Source organism: Sturnira hondurensis, unplaced genomic scaffold, assembly GCF_014824575.4.
Source record: "Sturnira hondurensis isolate 20B ecotype Veracruz unplaced genomic scaffold, ASM1482457v3 Scaffold0004136, whole genome shotgun sequence".
In the NCBI taxonomy this organism is placed as follows: domain Eukaryota; kingdom Metazoa; phylum Chordata; class Mammalia; order Chiroptera; family Phyllostomidae; genus Sturnira; species Sturnira hondurensis.
In genome coordinates this window covers 28247466-28272047 of record NW_028076767.1, presented here as the reverse complement: position 1 = coordinate 28272047, position 24582 = coordinate 28247466, and the positions used below count along the sequence as shown (strand labels likewise).

Genomic DNA, 24582 nt, shown 5'->3' with positions numbered 1-24582 from the left:
AAGTGCTGGAACCAGGATTTTAATCAAGGACTCCTTTCAAATTTTTTAAAATTGATTTGAGAGAGAGAGAGAGAATGATTTGTTGTTCCCCTTATGTATGCTTTCGCTGGTTGATTCTTGTATGTGCCCTGACTGGGGATTGAACCTGCAACCTTAACACTTCAAGATGATGCTCTAACCAACTGAGCTACTTGGCCAGGGCTAATCAAGAACTTCTTACCCCTAAAAGTTGTATGGGTTTTGTTTGTTGGCTTGGTTAGCTTTTTGGTCTCTCTCTCTCTCTCTCTTTTTTTCTTTTTATTTTTTTTCTTTTCTTCAGTCTCAGGTAGGGAACTGGGACTTCAGTTCAGTTCTACAAAAGATCACCTACTGCATTTTGTTTCCTGGGCGCCAGAGAAGAGCCCATTAGAACTTTTTTTTAAATTTATTTTTAGAGGGGAAGGGAAGTAGAGGAAGAGAAACATCAATGTATGGTTGCTTCTCGTGCATCCCCTGCTAGGAAATGGCCCCTGCCGGGAACTGGCCTGCAACCCAGGAATGTGCCCTGACTGGGAATCAAACCGCGATCCATTAGAACTTTTTAAAGGGCCTCAGGGTCTGGTCACATTGTTTTTAACTCTTGGGGGGGTCGTAACTTTTCGGGGGATCTAAAGAGAGAATCTGAAGTTTCTTGCCCCAGAAAAATTTACATAGAGACATACACTACAAAAGTCTGACCATCCATGTACCCTTTGTCCTCAATCCGACAAGCACAGCTTCGAACCCCACAGATCCACAGATAACTGTATTCAAACATACTGCACAACAGAGAGACTCTCAGACCTTGGAGAAAGGTAAGTTCATTTCCTAATTTCAGGGGGTTGGCATAGTTTTATAGAAGAGCTTCCACTCACTTTCCCAACTGGCAGTCTTCGATCTGTTTTGTGTTTTGCTAGTGTGCTCTCTAAATGATTATTGAAAACAGTGTACTTCCTGGCACACTTTTTAGTCGACAGCTAACCTTCATCAAAAGTTTATATAGTTACAACTGTTGTGACTTCTGGCACATTGTAAAGTCATACACTGAAAAATAAAGTTACATTATTCTTTTCAATGTAGCCAGTTAATTAAACATCCAGGCAATTTGATACTTAAAACCACCCATTTTAAAAATACATGAACAGGCTCTTCTCTAACCATCAGAAATCTTACATCATTCCTTTTTCTACTCGAACTGAAATTTCCACTCCATATTCCCCCACAAAATTTTACCATATGTATTTTTTATGCTTACGTGGCTTATTGATAGCTATCATATTTCTCTGCCTAAAAATATATATGAATATTGGATCATTGTTTTACCTTCGAGAACCATAAGGCTAGGTATTAATTTTTTCCTCTCATTACAGTTATCATGAAAATGCAATTGATCAAAACAGTGGAAACACATCACAATTTTTAATGTCCCATCAAAATTTGTAAAGTCTTTATTGAGACACAACTGACATGAAATAAACTACGCATCTTTAAAGTGTGTAACATGATGTATGGACGTGCTCCTGAAACCAGTCCTGCAGACTTTGATGAATAATTGTTGAGCAGAAAAAGTAAAACTGGGTAATTTCCCTCCCCAACTAGTTCACATATTGCTGGGTGAATATTGTTTGTGCTAGAAGGAAATTGTTTTAGCAGTAATTTTATTCCAAACTTGTACAGCTGCTGAGCCGTGGTACGATGAAACCGACTTGTACCCGTGTAAGCGTTGAGCATTTCATGGGTGGTAGTTAAACATAACTGTTACTAAAAGTTAACTTCGAATTAAATAAACTGTATAGAAAACAAAGAAAATAAACACTCAAAATGCATCACGTCCTACTTAGTTCCCTGTATTTTACTGTTACCTATGTTCTTGATATTATTTGCATCTTTTGTGTCCGTGTGGTACACATACTGCTTATCTCGCCCTAGCCAGTGGCTCGGTTGGTTGGTCCCATAGGTTATGGGTTATATTCCTGATCAGCACACATACCTGGGTTTGGGGTTCAATCCCCAGTCAGGGTGTGTGTGAGAGGCAACTGACTGATGTTTCTCTTTCTCTTTAAAAAAAAATCAATAAGCATGTCTTTGCGTGAGGGTTAAAAATAAAATACTGCTCATCTCCAACCAACTCCAAGTTCAGTAACATCGTGTTGAAATCCACCATGGTGGGAGTATTTACACCACAGAAATTGGCAAATGGCACAAATGAGCAGTTCCTGACCCTCTCACCCCCTCACACATACCACCTAATGTTAAATAAATATTTACCAGCACACCACTGGCTGTGAGCACTGAGAAACCTCTTTGCTTAAAGAAGTTGGGAACGAAAGGCATTTTGTAACCGAAGGCAGGTCCAGCTGCCCGCCACTCCGGAAGCCAATACTCAAGAGGCAGCTGCTCATGTAAAGGAAAGTGTTTTATTTTCAGATGCTGGTCACGTGGAAGATGGGAGACTCAGGTCCCAAAGCCCATCTCCTGGGAAGATGGGGGACTCACCTCTCCCTGCCCATCTCCGTCTCTCAGTGAAGGCAGATGTTTTTCCTAAGGAGGAAGAGATCAAAGAAGGTGATTGAAAAGTTTTGTACGTGCAGACGAACATGGTCCATTCCCAGAAGACAAGCGATGGTCCCGTGTGCATCACCCTGGTTTAGTCATCCTGGCTTCACGTCATCCTGGTGCTGCGGTTGAAGGTCAGCAAATTTCCTGGAGTTGGGATGCCTGAAGGTCAGGTTCTGTATTTTTTGGAGGTTAGTGTCGAGGATTCTTATTCAAACATGCTGTTATCCGTACTTACAGAAACAATGTCAAAACAGTGGCAGTGTGGGTTACAATTTCCCACCATTACAACTTTGCACTGTTACAGTTTTATTGTGGCAATGCAATAGATAACCAAAGTTGCACAGTGATCTGTGCAAGAGATCTGTGCAAGTGATCTGACAAGAGATAACCAAAGTTGCACAGTGATCTGTCATCAAAAGTTATATTTAATGGTATTTTTACCGACAATTAGATTAGGCCCTCAATTCTGTGGACAGCAAACACTGCAAATCCCATCTGACTTGCAAAAGGATTTCTCTTTCTGACAGGAAATACACTCATTTTCTCAGTTTACTTCCAAATCCTAGGGAAGGGTGTTAAGACTGGCTGGAAAAAAAATTGCTTACCTTTTAAATCCGTGGGGGAAAATCTGAGCAGCATTTGAAGTTTGCTTTTCTGTCAGGGCTCTCTGCCTCAAACAATTTTCATCCTTTGGTAATAATTAGGGGATGGGATGGAAGGGGGGAAGTCACTCCCAACTCTTCATGAAGTATATGAATTCATAATATGCCCATGGAGGCCAAAATATGCTGGTTCTGAAGCCATGCTTCAGCCTTAGAAAGATACACACACACACATACACACACATTTGCAAGGACATACACTGGGTCCAGCAGAAGTAACGCCACTTGAATGTGGTTGGTAGAATAATAATATGGGTGTAATAATTTATTTTAATCGGAACATTTTACCTAAAATGTCACATGGCATGCTTGAGTGAGATATTGTTATATGACAGTTACATGCTTATGGCTTTGTAATAAAAGATTTTGTATTAAAAGGGGTGTTATTTGTGCCCTGTATAATACATGTGTGTCTATAACTATATATCATGCCTTTGTATCTTTGTATCATGTAAAATAAAGATAAGGTTAGGCAGCTTTAGAACTTGGGTTATAATAGGATGCTGTCCACTGGTACTTTCAACAGCACCTGGACTTGAGGCCCCAGAGGATCTACCATCCCCCCACCTACCCCCACTCTTAGGAGGATGCAGGGATAAGGCTGGGGCACAACTCTGTCTTCTTGTGAAACATCCGCTGCATAGCCCCACCTGGAGACCTGGTCCGAAACCCAGGCATGTGCCCTGACCGGGAGGCAACTGAACCTGAGACCTCTCAGCTTGCAGGCCGGGGTCAATCCACTAAGCTGCAGACACCAGGGCTCTTTTCTTCTTTTCTTTTCTTTTCTTTTCTTTTCTTTTCTTTTCTTTTCTTTTCTTTCTTTTCTTTTCTTTTCTTTTCTTTTCTTTTCTTTTCTTTTCTTTTCTTTTCTTTTCTTTTCTCTTTTCTCTTTTCTTTCCTTCCTTCCTCCCTCCCTCCCTTCCTCCCTCCCTCCCTCTCTTCCTTCTTTCTTTCTTTCTGTCTGTCTGTCTTTCTATTTTTTTACACAAATATGGAAGCAAATCTGAGATTGGAGGTAAACTTGCAAACCGGTTCTCTGACAGATCAAAAATTTAGGAAGTTCAAAATCTGGAAAAACAAATCCCTTACAAATCCCCTAAAACAGAGGTCAGCCACCCTAAGTCGACCCGTGGCTTGTTTCCACTCACTAGGAATGGTTTTTACATTTTAATTTTCTTTCTCATTGTTATTTTTAAAATCCTCACCCAAGGATATGTTTATTGATTCTAGAGAGACGGGGAGGGAGAGAGGGAGGGAGGGAGAGAGGGAGGGAGAGATGAACACCGATGTGAAAGAGAAACATCGACAGGTTGCCTCCGTAGCCCCAGGTGCCCCTACCCGGGATGGAACCCCCAACTTAGGGACCTGCCTGGAGGGGTGAGAACGCAGCCTCTCGGTGCGTGGGACGACACCGCCACCAACGGGGCCACCCCGCCGGCGCGGGACGAGTTTTTACGTTTGTAAAATGTAAAGAAGAACGATATTTAGCAACACGTGAGTTTTATAAAATTCAAGTCTCGGTGTCCAAAACTAGTGTTTCGTTAGAACACAGGCACTCACGCCTTGATGTATTGGCTCCCTTCGAGCCACAGCTCTGGAGTTTAGAAGAAACTGTGACGAGACCGTGTGGCCGGCGAAGACTGGAACTCAGCTCTTTACAGACACAGTTTGCTGACCCCATAAAACTCCCGGCGTTCGCGTCCCGTTTGGAAAGTCTTCGCGCCCTGCGACGTCCTCGGTCTGAAAAGCGCCGGTCTACGCCGACAGCCGCGGGCAAGTCCTTCCTGTGCGTGGGCCTCAGTTTCCCCCGCTGTAAAAAGGGGTGAGACGCGGCGGTCTTTGGGGGCCTGCCTGGCAGGGGCTCAGGTCGGTGAAGGGGGTCGCGGCTCCCGGGGTCAGCGTTCCGGGGCAGATGCGCCCCGGGCGGGTCACTCGGGGTTTCCGTCTCTGCGGGCGGGCTCGGCGCCCCGGAGGCCCAGCTTTCGCGGGGAATTCCTGGGGGAGGGGGGCAGGGGTGCGGGCGGCGGGGGCGGGGCGGGGCGGGGCCGGCCGCCGCCTATAAGCAGGGCCGACCGCGGACGGCGGCCACCAGCCTGCGCGCCCTTTCGCGACCGCGACACCATGGCCCCCGCCCGCCTCCTCGCGCTGCTGCTGCTGCTCCTCGTGGGCGCCCCCGCCGCTGCCGCGGAGTCGGTAGGTGCTCGGAGGTTCCCGGGGGGAGCGCAGACCCGCGCCTTCTTTGTTCCTGGGAGCCTGGGATAGGGGGTGACCAGGGCGCTGCGCCGCCCGCCCCCGAGGAGACACCCAGGTCCGGGAAACTTTGCCGGAAACTTGGCTCCTGGGCCCCCGGGGGGAAGCGGGGGGCTGCCGCGCTCGCCTTGCGCCCCAGCCTGTTGCTCTTCCCGCCTCCCCTTGGCCTCAGCCCTGACGCGGGCTCCAGGCTCGGACGTGACTAAGCCGGTGTCACCTTCCCCTCACCCCCCGCACCTTCCCTGGGGATCCTGGTCCCGGCTCGGGGCCCCGAACCCCCCTCCTCGCCAACTGGGCGGCCGGAGCCGGCAACTCCAGAATCCCAGATGCCTGGGGGTGACGGGGGCAGCGAGTGCTGGGGAGAGGGAGGAGTTTGGGGTTCTGCGGGGCCTGGTTTCACACACCGGGGAGCGGAGAACGGAGCCCTGATCCCGCTTCTGGCCTCCGTGGTGCAACTGGCTTGGGACTTCGGGCAAGGTCCCGCCCCTGCCGAGACTCGATTTCCCCGTCCGCACCGAGGGTGTGAGGGAGTGGGGTAGCGGGCGGCCAGTGCTTCTTTACGGTCTACCCCTACGGAGTTGAGACCGTGGACTGGAGCGGCGGATCGGCGCTCCCGCGCCACCCTTTCCGTAAGAAGCCTGTTCTCTCCGGCTCAGCGCAGACTGGGGAATCGAAGCACCCACGTTGGGTGAGAGTGAGGTGAAGGAGGCTGGGGAGACAGGGCCTCAGTGCCCACCGGTCCCTGTCGCTTGCACAACCCTGGGCCACCTGAGGCTCCTTTCATCCCAGCAGCCGTCTGGGGAGAACGGAGGCGATCTCCTCTGGGAAGATGGGAGAGGCGATCTGCTCCCCCAGGAGCCTGGGTTTTGTGCCCCTTTCCAGCCCGCGAGTCCCTTTTGGGGGGATGGGGAGGAGTGAGTCCCTGTTTTCAGTTTCTGTACCGGGTTCCTATTACTCTAGGCTGACTTAGGGGAAAGTTCTTCCGCCCAACAGGCCTCAGCTGAGGAATGAGTAAGATCCCGACCCATAACCCCTCCGCACAATTGCTGATGGGCAGTGGTGATACCGTTTGGGGCGTGCATGTCCCTCCCCCGGCGTTCTGACAGCTTCCTAATGGCTATTCCAAGGATGCGGTCACCTAGCTAAATCCTGACAACAACCTGGTTTACTGTTCTTAAGCTGGGTCTAGAGAGGCTAACTAGTTCGCCTACACTCATGCGGCAAATTAGGGGCCGAGCAGATTCCTATGTAGGCAGCCAGGCTTCCCTGACGCTCCCAGCTCTCATCTTAACTTGTCCACGGATGCTGCTCTGAGTGGTTGCCACTGTGTCCCATCCTCCGATGACTCGAAACTCCTATAGAACCTAAAGATTTGGGGCTGGCCAGCCCCAAGGAATTCTGAGGTGGAAGGGCATGACTTCCCCAAACTAAGGGTAACCCTGCTGAAAGGTTGGTGGCTGAGCTAGGACTCGAACCCAAGCCGGCTGTTCCCCGGTGCAGTGGCCCTTACCACGCCCCGAGGGATGCGGTCAGGGAGGCATCCGGAGGAATGCCGAGTCAGGTGCCACTGGTCTGGGCAACCGGAGAGGAAAGTCCCTGGAGGCTGTGAGGTCGACCCATGGGCACTCAGGGACCAGTGTCAGCTCAGGGACTGCTGAGCCTGCAAGGGCTTGAGTGAGGAGAGGACAGCTGTGTCCCTGAAGGATAAGTTTTGGGGGAGGGCTGTCAGTCCCACGTGTGGTGACCCATCAGCCGCAGAAGCCAGCCCTGAGCAGCTGCTTCCTGAGAGGGTGGCCACCTCTTTCACCCTGACCTTTCTGCTCCCCTTCCTGGCTAATGTCACAGACCTTCCGCCCCTAATTGGGTCATGGGGCTTCCCCTTGTGGCCCTCCCACCCCCTTTCCTCCTAATGTTGTGGCTGAAAAAATCAGACCTCAGTCACGGTTGGATGAGACCAGAGACAGACATGACCTAGTGGGCCCTTTTCAGCCAGTGGAGAAAACAAGGCCTGGGGAGAAGGGATCTGCTCAGGGCAGTTGTGATTTCCTGAGTGCTTTTCCTGTGCCAGGCTGGGTGCGTGGGAAGCCGTCCACAGAAAGCCTGTGGGGATCGTCCCGCACCCACCCACTCCGTGGATGCGGGAGCTGAGCATGGCACCACGCTGGGTAGTGGAGAGCGGGAAGGCCATCAGAATCTATCCAGTAGCTCCTCCAATAATTCTGTTGGGGTCCTCCCTGAATTTTAGGTTTAAACCCAAGGCCTGCCCTCCCTTTAGGTGGTGCCCCCTGCCCCCTAGGTGCCCCAAGTTTTGGGAAGGGAACCTGGGCTGAGCACCAGCCTCCTCTCCATTTGGCTGGGGCTTGCCACCCTAAACCAGTTCTTCCTGTCCAGCTGGGACCATTTCCCTGAACTGCCTTCCTGCCGCTCCCTCCCTGGGCAATTAAAGGCAGCCTTGTTTTGGGAGCCTGGCCCACCCTCCCCACCCCAGGTGGTGCTGTCCAGGAGCATAGCCCGCCTATGTGGCACCGGGCCCAGTCAGTTCTGGGGAATTGTCCCTGGCCCATCAGGGTACTTTAGCTTAAAGACACTTCTGGGCTCCTTAAGAATTCTCTCCTTGATTGCACAGAAGTGGGGTTCGGGGTGGGGGGAAGCTCCGGGGGTCAGGACTCTTGAGTGGACAATGAGAGCTCTTTGGAATTCTTAGAAGCTCGGAGAGCTACCAAGCACCTGAGAGAATATTTGGGCCATGGCTTGGGGTGGGTGGGGGCTCTGTGAGGTTCGGTCCCTTTTGCTCTTGAGGTTGACATCCCCCACCTGTAAAGTGGGATTTGAACTGATGGGCCTCCAGAGCCTTCTCCGCTCTAGTTTTCTATTCATGGTTCGGTACTACACTTTGAAAAGGGCATGGGAAACCGTGAAGACTGCTGAGGCTTTTCCTCCCTTGAAGAAAGTCACATTTGGTGTGGGAATGATACACCGCATCAAATTCTGAGTTGCCCCCACTTCCCGCCCCCCCCCCACCACACACACCCAAGGCAGGAACTCCACTCTATTCCTTTCTAGTGAAATAGCTGTCTTATACTTAGTAACTCAGGAAATGTGTGCATGAATGAAGAAGTAACACTCAGGCATGTAACTTTATTCTAAGAGGTGCACCATGGTTATTTATTACTGATAAGAAAGCCTGGTGTTCTGGGAGGCAGGTGTGATTATCTCCATTTCGCAGGACACAGATAGATGCTCAAGGAATGTAGTGGTTTGCCAAGGTCAGAACAAGGTCGGTCTGATAACACAAGGTTTCTGCTTTGCGCACCCTCTGAGAACATTCCAGATCAGGAAATTGGCTGGGTTTAAAGTAGATACCTCAGGTCCTACTGTTGAATTGCTGGGTGACCTTGAGTGATGTGCCTTGTCCCTGCATCTCGGTGGACCCCAGGTCTAAAATGAGGAAGCTGGGCCAAGGCCCTCTAGGGTCTTCCCGTCCCAAGAGCCCACTGATGTGATGGGGTCAGGCAAGCTTTCTTGGCCTTGGTAAAGAGCCTGAATGAGAAGTTGGGGGTGGGAGGGACATTCAGCTCCTGCCCTCCTCATCTCCTGGAGACAGCAGGCTTCTCCAAGTACTCGGAGTGCTGAGCAGCCTGAATGAGGGGTGGGGAGACCCAGGCTGGGCTACTGGCCTGGCCCCTCCTGGAAGGAACTGACTCCTAGCTGTCCTCAGCCTCCTGGGTGGCTGGGCGTGATTTCCAAACCACACTTAAAATGGGGGGAAGAGGCTGGATGGGGCTGCGCAAGTCACTGGCAGAGAGCCAGAGCTGGCCTGCCCGAATCACCCCGTTTCCTTCCCACTGCTTGGCTGGGGTATGGCTCTCTGGTGGGGGTGTCTCAGCCGTCTCACCTTGCCCTTTGGGAGCCTATTAATCCACATCTCAGTGTCCAGGGCCTTGAGGGGACATATGAGAAGTACAAGTATGGCCCGGTCCTTTGCAGTGACTTGCCCTGTAGGTGGACTTTGAAAGAGTTCAGGCAGTCCTCAACATTGGTCATATGGCCTCTGCTGAGCAGGTAGCGCCTTGCCTCCCTGCTCCCTCCACCCCTTGAAGCAAAACTAAGGCTGCAGCTGGTCTGAGTTTACAGAACCAAGTTGGCGCAATCCAGACTGAACTTGACCCCAGGAGTCTCTTGATTTTTGTGCGCCTCCTCCTTGCTCGCTAGGACTGGCTAGAGGGCATGGATCGGGACACTGGTGTGGAGTCAGCCAGACCTGACTCCAGAGGTGGGAAGCCCTCCCCGGCTCAGGAGGGACCACTTAGCCTGTAAGAAGATCTGGATGGCGGTGACGCCCGTAGGAGATGACAAGACTGCAAATAAAGCTCCCGGTGTTGTGCCTGGGAGGGAGACGTGCTTAGTGAGGGTGCCCTTCTTTGTCCTGGCCACTTGGATGCTACCTGGTACCTTTGAGGAACCCACCCCCTTGGCCTCTAGAAAGCTTTCTCCCCTCCCCCATTTCTAACCCATAGCTGCAAGGTGGGGAGGGAGGAGTCCAGGGTGGGGCTGATGGAGGCCAATTCAGCTATTTGTTTGTCCTAGAAGTGGGCTGTTTGCTAATTATCGGATGGGTTTATATTTAATCAAGAACCAGTTCCTGGTAGCCCCACCTCTCCTGCCCTCTCTGGAGGAAGCCCCTGCTGACCCGTTTGCAGCTGGAGAGAGATAGCACCGGGGGCTGCAAAAGTTACTAGCCGCTGCGGCACCCTCCGGAGTCCGAGGGCCCCGTCAGTGGCTGAGTGAGTTGTAGATCCAGCTCTGGGCTTCGGCGGAGCTGCTGCTGGTGGACAGAACAGGTAGTGTGTGGTGAGAGGCCAGCTTTCCTGTGTTCTCATAGCCCAGTGCCTGCAGAGAGCGGAGGAGGTGTTTGTCCATAGCTGGGGCCTGGTTTAACCCTCGGGGTACAACGGACCGGGCTGGTTGGTTGGTAACTCGCTGGTGACCTTTGGGCGGGGCCCCACATCTCCAGGGGGCCTCTCTCTGGCCCTGTCTGCGGGCGGCAGGTGACTGGAACGTGGGTATGGGACATGTTCCACAGCCAGAGTCCCATCCCAGCTCTGCCTCTCACCCCCCAGGGACACGCAGTTAGTTAATAAGTCACTTCGCCGGTGGGAGCCCAGTGTCCTCTCTGACACCTGTGTCACTTGAGGGTCATAGTCCGCGTTTGGCAAACTTGTAAACTTCTGCAGCAGGCCCCTGCTTCCCACCCGCCTCTGCAATCCCGCTAACTCCCACCCTCCGTCCAGGCCCTTTACTCTGCATCTTCCCTTCCTCATCTTTCAGGCCCAGAGCGAGCGTGTCTGCCCCAGTTTTCTCTGGCACCACAGAGGAGGCTGCGAGTCAGGTGACACCTGGAGTAATGGAAAGGGGAGGCAGGGAGAGGTTGGTGTGTGTGGAAACAGTGACTTGGTGGAGCCTGCCGGTCGTGGCCGGGCCTGCAGGGACTCGCTGTAGCACTCCAGCCTCCCTGGGCATGGGGGCAGGGGTGACCAGCGGCTGGGCGGGTCACCAGGAGTAGGGGCGCTCCTTGCCCTGGGGACGCTGGGCTGTGAGGCGTCTTTGGGACAAACCCACTTGGTCTGGAGCCGCGCTTCCCAGAGTGGTGGCGGGGGAGCTACGAAAGGGCATGAAGCCAGCACCCAGAGCTGATCTAATCGGCCCAGACAAGGCTATCGACCCTGCTGTTGAGAACAGGGAGGCTTGTTTAGGGCCCACCGGCCATCCAGCAGGGACCTCGGGTCCAGGATCTGCTGCCGAGATTACAAGCCCCAGTGTCAATGCGCCTCTGTCTCTATGGCCCTGCGGGAGCCAGCCCGTCCCCGGCTGTCTCCACCGGTAATCGGAGCAGTGCCCAGCTTGGTTACCGGGCCTCAGGACAGAGGGAGGCTTGTCTCTTTGAGAACTGTCTTACAGGTGGGGAAACCGAGGCCCGATCTCCCAGGATCGCCCAGGGAGTTGGTGATGGGGGTACACCGTCAGCTCCTGGCAGGGGGACACACAGAGGCTGCAGAAGCTCCCACCCCCTGCCCCCGTTTGTAGCTGGCACCCCGGGATCCTGGAGCCCTTGCTGTGGGAACCGGCTGCTCTGGGGGGTTGGTGCAAAGCTGGCTGCTGGCAGTGCCAGGCCTGGCGGCTCTCCCTCCTGAGCGATTGTGTTCAGAGAAACCCGACCTCAGAGTGGGCAGAGCCTGGGCTCTGAGACATCCGAACCCCCACTCCACCCCCAGAGCTGGCTTAACCCTTCAGGTACCGGAGCACCAGGGTTGGTGTGCTGCTGTTTGTGCGTTCGAGATATTTTTTTCACTCCCAAGGCAGGTCAGGAAATGCTCTGGCGTAGAAGTTCAGGCACCTGTGGTCATTGCTGTTGGATCCTTCTGGAAAAATACAGCTGGTCTTCCCTCCGCTTCTATCGGCTCAGGCGAGCGCTCCAAGTGGTGTGAGCCCGGGCTGGTCTCTGCCCACCTTGAGGTCTTTTGCCCTTGCACAATCTGGAGGGGGTGTGACTGGTTTCAGAAAAGTCTCCGACCCATCCTAGGCTCTGCCCCTTTGCCACCAGTGAGGCACCTTCGAGCACCTTCTTTCTGCAATGGAATTGCTTCAACGACTTTTCTCAGGTCTCTCTAGCCCTTGGACCAGTCACCCCTTATCCAGAGGGAAGACAGGCGGGGGTTAATAGCAGCCATATTCTTTGAGCACCTGCAGGGTGCCAGGCCACCTGCTGGGGCCCTTGTGGCACAGTAAGGCATTTCGCTCAGTCCTCATCATTCTGCCAGGGCCTTCTAGCCTTAGTTACAAAGAGAAGGCACTGAGGATTCAGGGGGTAAAACAAGCCCCCAGGCTCACAGAGTTGAGCCTGTGGATGTGCCTCTTTGGGTACCCACTCTGGCGGAGCCTTCCCTCCTGCCAAGGTAGAGAGAGAGAGTCCTGATTGGGGGCCCCAGGTTTTGTTCATTCTGGGGCATGTCTGACCCTTCAGAAGGGGGATGGGGGAAAACAGTGCCAGTGACGACAACCTCTGCCGGAGATCTCCTGCCAGCCTCACTCTGGTGGGTTTGGTCTCGGAGCCCGGGATGCTCACCATCCCTCTCCCCAACTCTGGCACGCCCAGTGCCCTTCTGGTCACACCTCCTGTGTCCCTGACCCTGACCCTACCAACCCAGGGGAAGAGCCAGCTGGAGTTCATAGTTAACCAAGCCCTGACCCTGAACTTCTCCCGGTACCCCAGCCAAGTCTCCTTCGGTTGAAGTGCTGTCCCTTTTACCTTTGTGCCCTCCCTGAGCAGGGGAGGGGGCGCGCTGGAGCCCTGGCCTGGCTGTGGGCTGTGGGGCGGAGCGGGGAGCGTGGGCAGCAGTGAGGAGTCTGGCTGTGGCCACGACACAGTCTTGGTGGAGGATGGAATCTCAGCTCTGTCAGTTTGGGGGAATAACACCACAAACCTCAGTCTCCTACAAAATGGGTAGAACTCCCCACCAGCTTGTGCCCGTAAAATGAGTTCATGCAGAGAAGGACCTGGCCGGGCACCCGGCATGCAGTGGATACTTGTGCTAGCCACCCCCATGCCTCCCCTGGGGGCCAGAAGCCGTAGGACTCTGGGACAGGCTTGGTGACCTTTCCCTAGCATCGTGCCTGCGGCCCAAGGACTGGGTGCGTATCTGGGGTGACAGCTGCAGCCTGTGGGCAGCCAGAAGCCTGGAAGGAGGGAGGGAGGGAGGACAACTCCTGCCCGAGAGCCAGGAGTTCTAGGTTCCAAGTCCAGCTCCCCCGCCAGCTGCTTGGGTGACCTTTGCAAAGCCCCTTGTCTTTTAATCTGTTTGCTGGGTAATAAAATGAGACACTTGGGCTCTGTGGCCTCAGGTACCTTCTGTTGGCAGGTGTTAGTCCCTTTAGAACAGGGGTGTCACGCTCATTTTCACCCGGGGGCGGAGGCAGATCAGCCTTGCAGTTGCCTTCAAAGAACCGAATGTAATTTTAGGACTGTATAAATGTAACTGCTCCTTAACTAGGGGCAAAGAGCTCTACCTTCGGCCCTTTGAAGGCAACCGTAAGGCTGATGTGGCCCCTGGTGAAAACGAGTTTGACATCCCTACTTTAGAACAAAGCAGCACCTACCCCTCTTTCTGTGGAGAGTGTGGGGAAGCACCCAGCACCTCCAAACCTCCAGGTGCCCGCCAGCCACAGGCCAGCAGGGTCTGTGAGGCCCGCGTCCAGGGCCGCTCACCTGGTCATTACTGCTGTGCGCCTGTGAGAACAGAGTCACAGGGTGGCCTGAGGGCCCCGAGAGGATGAGAGGATGCCTGTACGTGCACATGCGTGTGGCTACACGCCCTCTGGGCAGGGGTGGGGTGAGGTGAGGAGAACAGATCACATCCTTAGCCAGGAGAGGGTGGGGTCCTCCTCTGGTCAGGGCTGGGCCTGGTTGCTGGGTGGCCTGGCCCTTCAAAGCCACCCAGACTGAATAGGCCTTGCTGAAAAGAGGGTGGGGGAAGGGAGGGCTGCCCTCCACCCCATGCCACTCCCTGCCCCCCTCCACACACAACGGGATGGTTACCCACAAGCCCCTGCAGGAGGGGCCTGGCTTTCTGGCCTAGTCTTGAAGGGCTCCTGCCCACATAAGAATTTCCCTGTGGTCGGGGGTGGGGGGGGGGGGCTGTGGGCAGAGAGGGTGCTTCTGGAGTTGAAGAGGAATTTAACTTCCCGTTTCCTCTTCCCAGCGCACCTCACGGTTCTCCCAAGCCGTCTTGACTTGCTGTAGGAGAGCTCATCTAAGGCGGCCCCTAGGGACCCTGTCCATTTAGAGCCAGGTATCTGGTGTGACCTTAGACAAGTCCTTTATCCTGTGCGGGAGCCTGGCATAAATATGAAGGGTTAGGGAAGACCAGATGGCCATGAAGGGGGCTGACCTGGGAATAAATCTGGCTCAGCCTCCGCTGTGCAGATTTGGCTAGAAGATGGCCATACTCACCTCCTCTCGGTCTACATTTCACCGATGTACGGCGGAGGTCAGTTACCGACAGCCAGTCGTGCGGGCTGTTTTGAAATACTCTCACCCACTGGAAAGCAGGTGACGAGGAAGCAACATAACGTGGCTCCTGGGCAAGAAGAGGGTCCCGAAATGGCCCCACCCGGACCCCAGCCCCTATCCAGAGGACACGGGGCTCTGACTCCCGCAGTCAGTCTGGTCTCTAGGCCAGGTCAACGAGTGGTCGTAGTACCTGCCATCTTTCCCTCCCGGGCTGGTTTGACTTCCACTCCCTTCCTTCCTGGGTAGGTGGGCACTCTCCACGCACGTTTTTCTGCATGTGGGTCTACATGTATGTAGATAAAGGCTCAAGTGACCCATGCTTTGGTTCTGGTCCAGTGGGGCCACTTCCTGCCTGTGTGAACTTGGGCCAGTGACATTGCTTTTCTGAGCCACCCGCGCCCCTTCCACTTCTGCAAAAAAAAATTCGTTCGTGGAACCACTTCGAGCCAAGTGCTCAGCTGGGTAAGCCACGGAGCTCCTGCGGTCAGGTCCTGGGACCCTGGGGGGACTGGTAGTAGGAGAAGATGGCAGGAGCCCAGGAACCCCACCCGAGGAGCTGGCAGCTTGCGCAACTGGAGGAACCTTACCCCCGAGCTGGAGCTGCCGGACCGAAGCCGCAGCCCCAGGGCTGTGTGTGGGGGCTGGAATTCCAGCGCGGCATCTCAGCAGCTCCTGATTCCCAAGTCATGAAGTCACCCCTCGCCAGGCCTTAACTCCTCTGACTCCTCTCCCCCTGGGTGCCAAGTGGTCAGCAAGATTTTCCCCTCCTGTGGGAGGTGGGCTGTGTACCCACTGCCCTCCTCCCAGCCCGGCCCTGCTGCCTTTCGGGAATCCAGCATATGCCCTCGTGGGAGTGGAGGAGGGCTTCTAGCAGGTTCCCACCCCCTCTGCCTGGAAGCCATTGCAGGAGCCCGGGCCCTTCCTGCAATGGTAACCTTGTCTTAGGAGCCAATTCTCCATCAGAAACCCTAACCCTCTGGCAAATGGTAGCCACTTTAATATTTCAGTAATTAGTGAAACGAGCGTGGCCCAGGCTGCTGTTCGGTGGCAGACAGAACCTCAGCTCGGGAGCTAAGAGGACAGGTGGCGGGCTTTCCGCATGCTTCCCACCCCCGGGCCCTTGGCCTCGAGAGCAGAGGGAGCAGAGGAACTGACGCACCGTAGACCCTTAAGAAGGGTCTTTGCCTCCCTGGACCTTTGTTACTTTCCTTTGAAAAGCTTCTCCGTGACGGTAGACCTAAGACTGGGTGGGTCCCCATGGGGTAGGGGCTGAGGGACACTTATAGATGCTGCAGCACATGGTCCAGGAGGGCAGGAGCCGTGCCTCTCCATGGTGTTGGTGGCAGCATGGGTCTGTGGGAGCTGTCTGGAAGCCTGAGTATACAAGGACACTTACACATACTTGAGTCACTTGTTCTGGGCAACGCCCTGACCTGAGGCTGTCCTGGGGTGTGGGTGAGCCAGCGAGCCTGTCCCAGGCATGTCTGACTAGGCTCAGAAAGGTGACCCGGAGCCAGCAGCCCTCCCTGCCGGCAGTGAATCTGCGGCAGTGGCATCACAGGGCTCCGACTCCCAGAACCCCGGCGGGGCGTGTCTTCTGCCCGCCTGTTGACGGGGGCGGGCACGGGGGTGGGGCTGCTGGCTATGAAGTCAGGCTGCCTGATGTGGAATCCTCAGTCTTCCACTTGTGACTGTGTCATCGAGAGAAAGTGATGTTGAGTCTTTAATATCCACTCTCCTCACTTGTAAAATGGGGGGAAAGTCATGCCTTTAGACTTTAGAAAGTCAAGGCCTGACCCATACATAGCAAGTGCTTAGGAACTGGCGCCTAGCACTGTATTTCCATTCTGATTATTATTACTGCCTCGATCATTTTTACCAGCCCAGAATGGGAACTGGACTTACGTAAGGTCACACAGCAGGTGAGGGGCCAGGACCTGGGACTCAAGGCTCAGGCCTGGTCCCCTTTCGGCACCTCAGTTTCCCTCCTCGAATGCCCATTTCACTGCCTTTCGGGGCGCAGGGGCTGTTACAGACCATTACAGGCTGATCTGTCTCCTTTCTCCACTCCAGATCCGAGAGACCGAGGTCATCGACCCACACGACCTAGAAAGCCGGTACCCTTCCGGACCACTGCCGGACGACGAGGATGTGGGGGGGCCCGGACCGGAGTCCGACGACTTCGAGATATCCGGCTCTGGAGATCTGGGTACGGAGCGGGTGACGGCCAGGCTGGGGTCTGGGGCTGGAGGGAATGTGGTCTCTCCCCCGGGAGGTTGACCGGCCTGGAGACCCGGACTGTTGTGGGGGTTTTCGCGCCTCCCCCCTCGGATAGAAGAAAGGAAGGAACCGGATCAGCCGTGTCCACCCCTGAGGCCTTCCCCGAGCTGCTTGTTCGCAGCTCCAGGTTTTCCCAGCATCAGCCTAGACCCATCCACCTCTGGGGCATAGCGAGAGTGGGCGGGGGGTGGGGGTGGGTGGGGGGGTGGGAACTGAGTGCTTTTCTACCTTTGAGAAGGACAAACAGACCTGGGGGCCTACAAGGTCGGAGTGGAGGTGGGAAACCAAGAACAAGCCCCGGCCTCAGACCGGGTGGGATGGGTGAAGGCGCCGGGCTTCTTGGGGCTGGACCTGGGGCTGCCGGGCAGGACCTGGGGCTGCTGCGATGTCCCATCCTCTGTGACTTTCTGGCCCTGGATGCTGAACCACACGGAGCTACTCGGGAAGGTCCATCCCGTCCATCCGTGCGCGGGGGTGGGGGGAGACGATTCAGAGTTTGAGTTTTGGACTCATGTAATCCTGAGTTCAAACGGCCAGGCAATGGCCTCCGAGCCTCAGTTTCCAAGTCTGTAAAATGGGAATAGATGTAAATGCCATTACACCTGTGTTTTGGTCATTGGATGCAGTTGAAGCTCTACATGTACCGAGCACTAAGTAAATGTTTTACTATTGCAATTTCTGATATCTAATATTGTGATCTAGAGTCATGCTTTCTCAAAGGAGTCCCCTGGGGATCTTGTTAAAATGCAGAGTCAGGCTCAGTGGGCCCTGGAATTCCGTGTTTCTATCTGGCACCCAGGGGTGCTATTGGTCCCTGGGTCTGCCCTTTACTGTGCAAGGGTCTGGAGCTGACATAGCATCTGCCCATCTACCAGCTTCACACTCTTGGGAAAGAGCCAGGGAGGCAGCGGTTAAGAGCCCCAGTTTACAGATGAGGTGGCTGAGGCTGGGGTGAGAATAGTCCCTTGCTGGGCACTGAGCACTTGGGAGCTACTTATAAGTCTGGACTCACAGCAGCTGTGACTGGAAAGGGATCATTTTTTCTGGGGATACCTGACCTCACTCACACAGCCCTTCTGGCCTTACAGATGAGCCAGAGGACCCCAAGGTCTTTCCAGAAGTCATCCACCCCTTGGTAAGTGACCGCATGCTTGCTTCCCCACCTGCTTCTTTGTATAGGTATTGAAAGGGGCGGGATAAGTGAGGGTCTTACCTCGCCCTGCAAGAAGACGTTCATCGGTGACCCTGGGCTCACTTGAGGCAGGCCCCTTTGTGGGTCACAGGCAGGCCATCCTTCCTGTCAGGATGATCACCATCAACCTTTAGAAGTGTCTCCAGCCCCCTTTCCGTGCTTTTATGGGCATTTCCCAACGTGCATGTCAAATGGTATACACAGTTCCGTGTATGGCATTTTTCGCTGAAAGTGGCCGAGAGTGTTTTCCCTGATAATTAAATGTTCTTCCTATTTTTAGGGGCTGCATAATTCTAGTTCACCTGATTGCCCTGATTGATGGAAAAGTGGTTTGCAATTTTTGCTATTCTAAAATTATAGCACTACAGCAAGCATCGCTTATTCAAATCTCTGATTAGCATCTTAAGATAGAGTCCCAGAGGCAAAATGCTGCCTTAAAGGCAAACTTTCCCCCCCAGAGTGGCTCCTCAGAATACCCACCAAGCAGCAGCGAGGGGACACCTGCTTCCCCATACTCTTGGGGACACTATTCATTCCCGTTTTGGGACAGACCCACGAGACCAGTTGAGGGGAAGGATTTGCTGGCCTAATTATTGAGCTCGTGGTGGATTTCTTCATGAGGACCACGTGGTTCATTGAGGCAGTGGAACCAGTTTCCCCACTGGGCTGAAGGGCCCTCCTCTCCCCCGGCCCCTCCCCTAGGGTGCTGAGCCTCTCTCTTCTCCCTCCCCCCTACAGGTGCCCTTAGATAACCACATTCCTGAGAGGGCGGGGCCTGGAAGCCGGGCCCCCTCGGAACCCGGGGAGCTGGAGGAGAATGAGGTCATCCCCAAGAGGCTCTCACCACCTGTTGAAGGGGTCAAGGAGATATCCAACAGGGTGTCCATGTCCAGCACTGCCCAGGGCAGCAGCATCTTTGAGAGGACAGAGGTCCTGGCAGGTAAGGTCCCTGCTCCTCACTGGGCACCTTGAAGGTGGAGGGGCTCCGTGGGAGGTAGTGCTGCAGGTTGTGGGCTCCCTGCACGGTGTCCCTTCCTTAGAGCCACAGTCAGCGTGTCCCGCCTTGACGGACGACACCCCAAAAAGTGTGTGTGTGTGCGTGTGCATGCACATGTGTGTGTGGTGGGGGTGGGCAGGTCCTGACTGTGCAGCCTGTTGGTAGGGGAGAAGAATTGCCCATCAAAGACTTCCGAAGAATAGACAAGCTGAGTCCTTCACTTGCCTGCAGTCCTCTTGTATTTTCAAACCCTTTTCACCCCCTGCATTTGGAGCCTAGGGAGTTAATTATTATTAAAAGTTAACATTCTTTGAAAACCTCCCCCGAAAGCCCAGAGCTCCTCAGGATTAGACTGGCTTCCCCTCCCCCAGCTCTCTCTTGTGACAGCCTTCTGACCTTGGCTGAGAAGCTCTTGAACCTCAGTGGAGATGAGCCTCAGTTTCCTCCGCTGCAGATGCAGACAGGGATGCCTCCTTGGGCTGGTGTAATGACTCCAGGGCAAACAGAATCTGAAACAACGAGGTGAACGGTAAAGGCCCGGGTCTGACTTGGTAGTAGGATATGGAACCTAAAATGCCAGGGCAAGGTGAGAGGCACCGAGGGTTTACTTGAGACTCAGAAGAACAGCTATTGGGGAATCACTGATTCGGGCAGAACGCCAAACTCGTTCCAATTAGGAGGTGAAGACAAGGGGTGTGAATGAGGAAGGGAAGGGGAATGATGACATGATTAGAAGGAATTCCTCTGTGCGGTTTAGAAGCCGAGGGAGCAGATAAGCCAACCAGTGATGCTAATGCTGAAGAATGTGCTGTTTCCAGTCATGATAGCTGCTTTCCTGATACCGTGGCACACGGCTGTTTGGAACACAGGGCTGCTTTAGGCCCGGTCCTCCCCAAGGTTCTTCTGCCCAGTGTTCCCGTTCCGAAGGGGACAGGACTGAGACCGGCAAGGCCCTTCCTCTTGGGTGGCAGCACCGACACCATTTTCCAGTAGCTCCGTGTACATTATTACTTTTCACAAACCTGTCAATGAGTCTGCACTGAGCCGCTCACAGTAGGTGGCCCACAGGGAACCTTCATGTGACAGATTGGAAATGAAGCCCTAGTGAGGGGCGGTGGCCGGCCTCAGGTACAGCTGCAGGGTCCTGGACCACAGTGTCCTGTTATGGAGACAGCTGTGTCTCCGGGACAGTGAGGCTGCAGGAGCGCCTCAGTGGGGCCAGCAGCTGGGATGGTGACTGGCTCCCTCCCTCCTGCCCTGGCAGCCTTGGGGGTTTCCAGAGGGGGGAGGGGCACGGTCAGGGAACTCCCTTTGTGCCAGGTTTTACAGGCCAAGGGCCAAGCTGGATGAACCAGCCTGGGGAGGGGGCGCCCTGGGTCACGGTGGGGCAGCTTCCGTCTCCTGGCAACCAGCTGGGCCAGGAGCTCCCCGGAGGCTTGGGGTACAGGGACAGAGCCCTGTGTCCTGCCTTCATCCAGGACAGAGAAAGGGTCTTGCCGGGGTCTCGCAGATGAGGCCCCTTGGGAGGATCACCCCCAGGTGACTAGGGCCCATCTCAGCCCTGACCCTGGCCCCCTGGTCCCTGAGCTCCTGTGTGATGTGGGCGGGTGGGGATGCTGTTGAACTAGGGGGGGCCATAGAGACTACTTAGCTTTTCTAGTTTCAGACTGTTTGGTGGAAGTATTTTAAAGTTTCCCCCTCTTTCTTCAACCACAGAGTCCCACTTTCAGTGGGCACGGTTGTGTGTGGGATTTACATAAGGTTTTGCTTTTATCAGCTAAGGGCTGTATTCCTTCTAAAGTGAAATGTGTTTTTGTTTTTTCTTTAAACACATACAAGTAGTTTTAAAACCCACTGATCTATTCCAAGCAACTGTTTCTTATGCATGAGGAAGCTGATTCCCAGAGGAGGCAAGCCACGTGCCCTGGGGCACACAACCAGAGGCAGAACTGAGGTCCTCTCCTCTCTTAAATCTTCCAGTAGAGAATTAAACGAGTACAGGATCCCTGCGTGAGGTTGCATGGTTGAGCCAGCTGGGGCGGGACCCTCCAGTCCCACCTTTGGAAACAGCCCCTGAGGACCTATCAAGGGCCTGCCGAGTGCCAGGCGATTCCTGCCCCTTCCCTCAACAACAGCCCTTGAGATGGGTTTGGTGAGCGAGACTGTGACAGAGAAGGAAGCCGAGGCTCGGGGAAGCCAAAACACTTGCCCCAAGTCATAAAACCAGGGAGTGGTAGACCTGGTGTTTGAACCTAGGACCACGGTCACTTCTGAGACTGTACTTGAACCCTGACTTCGTGGGGAGTCCCCACACAGACCTACTAGAGGGGCCGGGACTGTCAGAGGGAGAGGTGAGGGCGACTAGAATGGGGTCGGTCCCTGATGTTCCCTGTCCTTTTCCTGGCATCTCCTGGGGGCACCGTGTGGCTGCTTTTTCGTAGAGTTTTAGACAAGAAAGAACTGCGCTTGGGCCCCGGGGCCCCCATTCTGTGCTCAGCCGTGACTGTGTGCAGGAGGGACAGCAAGTTAATCTTCTTAGCCTGGGTGAGACTGAATTAGGGGACTCAGTCTGCCACCCAGAGGATGCTGGGAGGCCTCCCTGCCCCCTCCCCAGACGGAAGTGAGCCATTCTGGCCTCCTGAGAACATCCATCCACCCGAGGTCAGAAACCCACATCTGCCCATCCCGGCCAGCTGCCCTCGGGCTGTGGTCCCCGAGCCAGCTGTGAGTGTCATTTACTGCCGGGCCAGGCCTGAGTCGGGGCGTAAGGGACCGAGAAACCACAAACATTTCCAATGCGTGAGTCCCCAGCAGCTGCTATGCGCTTCTAAGCGCTCTAAGTGGATTAATGCATTGCATTCTCAGGACACACGTGGAAAGATACTATTGTTTCCACTTTGCAGTGAGCGAGGTGAGGGAGCTTAAGAGCACTCAGCCAGTAAGTGGGGGGATGGGAATGGGCACTAGGCCTTAACCACGGACCGTGAGCCTCCACCTGCAATACCCAGAACACAGGGGTGTGACCCTGAGACTGTGTGACGCCCGTGTATGGGAGTGTGTACCTGGGTGTACACACGTGTGTCTGCCCATCTATGGAGATGTATGCTGGTGAGCACACGGGGACAGCGAGAGGACTGCGCGATGCGTGTGTGTCTGACCATTTCCACAGCCTGTGACTTTTCTTGCTTCCAGCTCAGGTAGCGCTAAGCTGCTGCCGGGGCGTCCGCCTAGTGTTCAGAAAGAGCTGGGCTTTGGATTCGGGCAGATGAGGGTTGGAATGGCGGCTGTGCCACTCTGGCCCTGGGGTCTTAATAAGCGAGGCCATGAGACTCACATCAGGCAGCAGCGTGCCGGGCTCCGGTGGTGGTAATGGGGAGGATGTTTACTTGTGAGAGAGACCACTTATGGGCGGGGGTGGGGAGGCACCCGGAGCCCTGAGTTGGGGTTCTCACCTTGCTGCCCCCTCTTCCCTCCAGCTCTGATTGTGGGCGGCGGCGTGGGCATCCTCTTTGCCATCTTCCTGGTCCTGCTGCTGATGTACCGCATGAAGAAAAAGGACGAAGGCAGCTACGACCTGGGCAAGAAACCCATCTACAAAAAAGCCCCCACCAATGAGTTCTATGCCTGAAGCTTCCTCACGGGCCCTGGCTTGGACTTAAGGCGGGTGGAAAGCGGAAGGATTTCGGGAGGTTGGACGTTAGGGGAGGGGGAGGGCAATCTCAAACTGACCTGTTGGCACCTTCAGCCCTGATTATGCATCAAGGGACAGGAGGGACATCACCTTCTCCTGTCCCTGCCTGCCTCTTCTCCATTCTCTGGGCCCCAATGGTCCCAGCAGACAACCGAGGCTAAACTTGGCCTTTCAGAAGACAAGTCAAGGATTGGATTATTTCTTCATCTTCCAGTTTAGAATCTAGGCCGGGCATAGAGCCGGTATTGACCATGCCTCACCAGAACCTCCAGGAGCTGTCCTAAGAGTCCTGCTGTAGGGCTGACCCCCGGGGCCTTCCTCCCGCCCCTGCCCCCGACTTCCCTTTCACACCTGGTCCTTCTACCAGGAACCGAGAGCAGGACCTAGAACCATCCGCACCTGGAGAGGTGTCGGTCCACGGGGGCCGTGCCCACGCTAAGGAGTGTCTGTGGTGCACCTTGGGCCCTTGGGCTCTTTCGAGTGTCTTTTGGAAAACAAGTTTATTTTTTTTATTTTTTTTATTTGGGGAGGGTGGGGAGAAGAGCTGAAAGCTCATACTGAAATGGATTTGTAGAATATTTGTAGATCTATTTTTAGTGTTTTGGGTTTGTTTTTTTTTGTTTGTTTTTGTTTTTACGATTCATTCCTCTCTGCCTGGGCATGAGTGCGCAGGTGCCGGGTGGTCTCGGCTCTTCTGCACATTCCCGCCATGCCTGCTCCCTTTGTATTTAATGGGTTTTTTTTTTTTTGGTTTTGTTTTTCTTGAAAATGAGAGAAGAGCCGGAGATATGATTTTTATTATTATTTTTTACTATTTATAGCTTCAGACAGATCCTCTTTTTCTTTAAACCCCGTCCCCATTGTATAAGGCGCACGCTACAGTCCTCTGCCCACGGCTTCAACCCTTTCCGAAGCTGCTCCTTTAAGAAGTAGCTTTTGCTGAGACATAGTTTTCTAGCCGATCCCAAAATATAATGTGAGGGATGATAGGATATTTGTGTCTCTTTCCTTGTAATATAATATTATTCTTTCTTGGTTCTAGAAGAATAGATAAATATATTTTTTCAGGAGATAGTATGATACTTACCGTTCAAAGTGGCCTGGTGGTCGAGTGAGTGGATTCTGATGTGGCCGAGGGGGCTTTTGCCTCTTTCTCTTGCCCCGTCCTGGTGCCTTTCCACTGGGCTGGAATAGAATATGTACCATATTCTACCTTCTTTCTAGCTTCTGCTTGGAGCCCAGCTGGTGTTCCTTCATTTCTCCAAATTTGAGAGACAACTGGGGAGCTGTGCTAGCCAATACGGTAACCACCAGCCACATGTGGCTATTTAAGTCAATTAAAATTACATAAAGTTAAAAATCCATTCCTCAGTGGCACCGACCACACAGTTCAAGTGCTCGGCTGCCACCTGGAGCTGGTGGTTGCTGCAGCCAGCAGGCAGGTGGAGACCGTTTCCATCTATGGGCCGAGCGCTGCTGGCGAACCAAACTGGCTTTGCAAGCCCCGGGTTTACTGGGGTGACCTTTGCCTCCCTGGGCGCAGGGAGGGGTTGGGGAGGGCTGATCGGGCCCTAGCTCTGGGGCTTGTTGTCTTCCAGAGAGGAAAGGCTTGGTGGATCAACCTGGGTAGGCTGCAGTCTTCTGACCCCACTGGCTGGGGTGGGTGGGATCAGCCTCACGGCCTGCACCTTCCCCCATCCCCATGACCCAGGGTTCCCAGCTGGCTGGGTCCTCTTCTCCACCAGCACCCCACCCCCGGGTCCTTTCCTCTGGCTATGTCAGAAGTCAGCACCCTTGTAGCCCCCTCACACTATTGTCTGTTACTGATTTTTGATAAAAAGATAATAAAACCTGGTACTTTCTAGA

The 24582-nt window shown here is 54.2% G+C and overlaps 1 protein-coding gene and 1 long non-coding RNA gene across 2 annotated transcripts in view; one reads left to right on the top strand and one right to left on the bottom strand.

Annotated features, from left to right (window-relative positions):
- LOC118985526 (uncharacterized) overlaps positions 1 to 9885 on the bottom strand; it is a 15230-nt gene extending 5345 nt beyond the window's left edge. The window contains exons 1-2 of the long non-coding RNA XR_005066137.1: positions 9796 to 9885; positions 6594 to 6599 (exon numbers count right to left, since the gene is read on the bottom strand). This is a non-coding gene — a long non-coding RNA (uncharacterized LOC118985526). The remainder of the gene's footprint in view (positions 1 to 6593; positions 6600 to 9795) is intronic.
- SDC4 (syndecan 4) lies at positions 5311 to 24582 on the top strand. The gene is made up of 5 exons (XM_037044145.1): positions 5311 to 5432; positions 16630 to 16765; positions 17925 to 17971; positions 18767 to 18968; positions 22502 to 24582. Exons 1-5 carry the CDS (start codon positions 5361 to 5363, stop codon positions 22651 to 22653), a joined length of 609 nt encoding a protein of 202 aa, XP_036900040.1. The 5' UTR covers positions 5311 to 5360; the 3' UTR covers positions 22654 to 24582.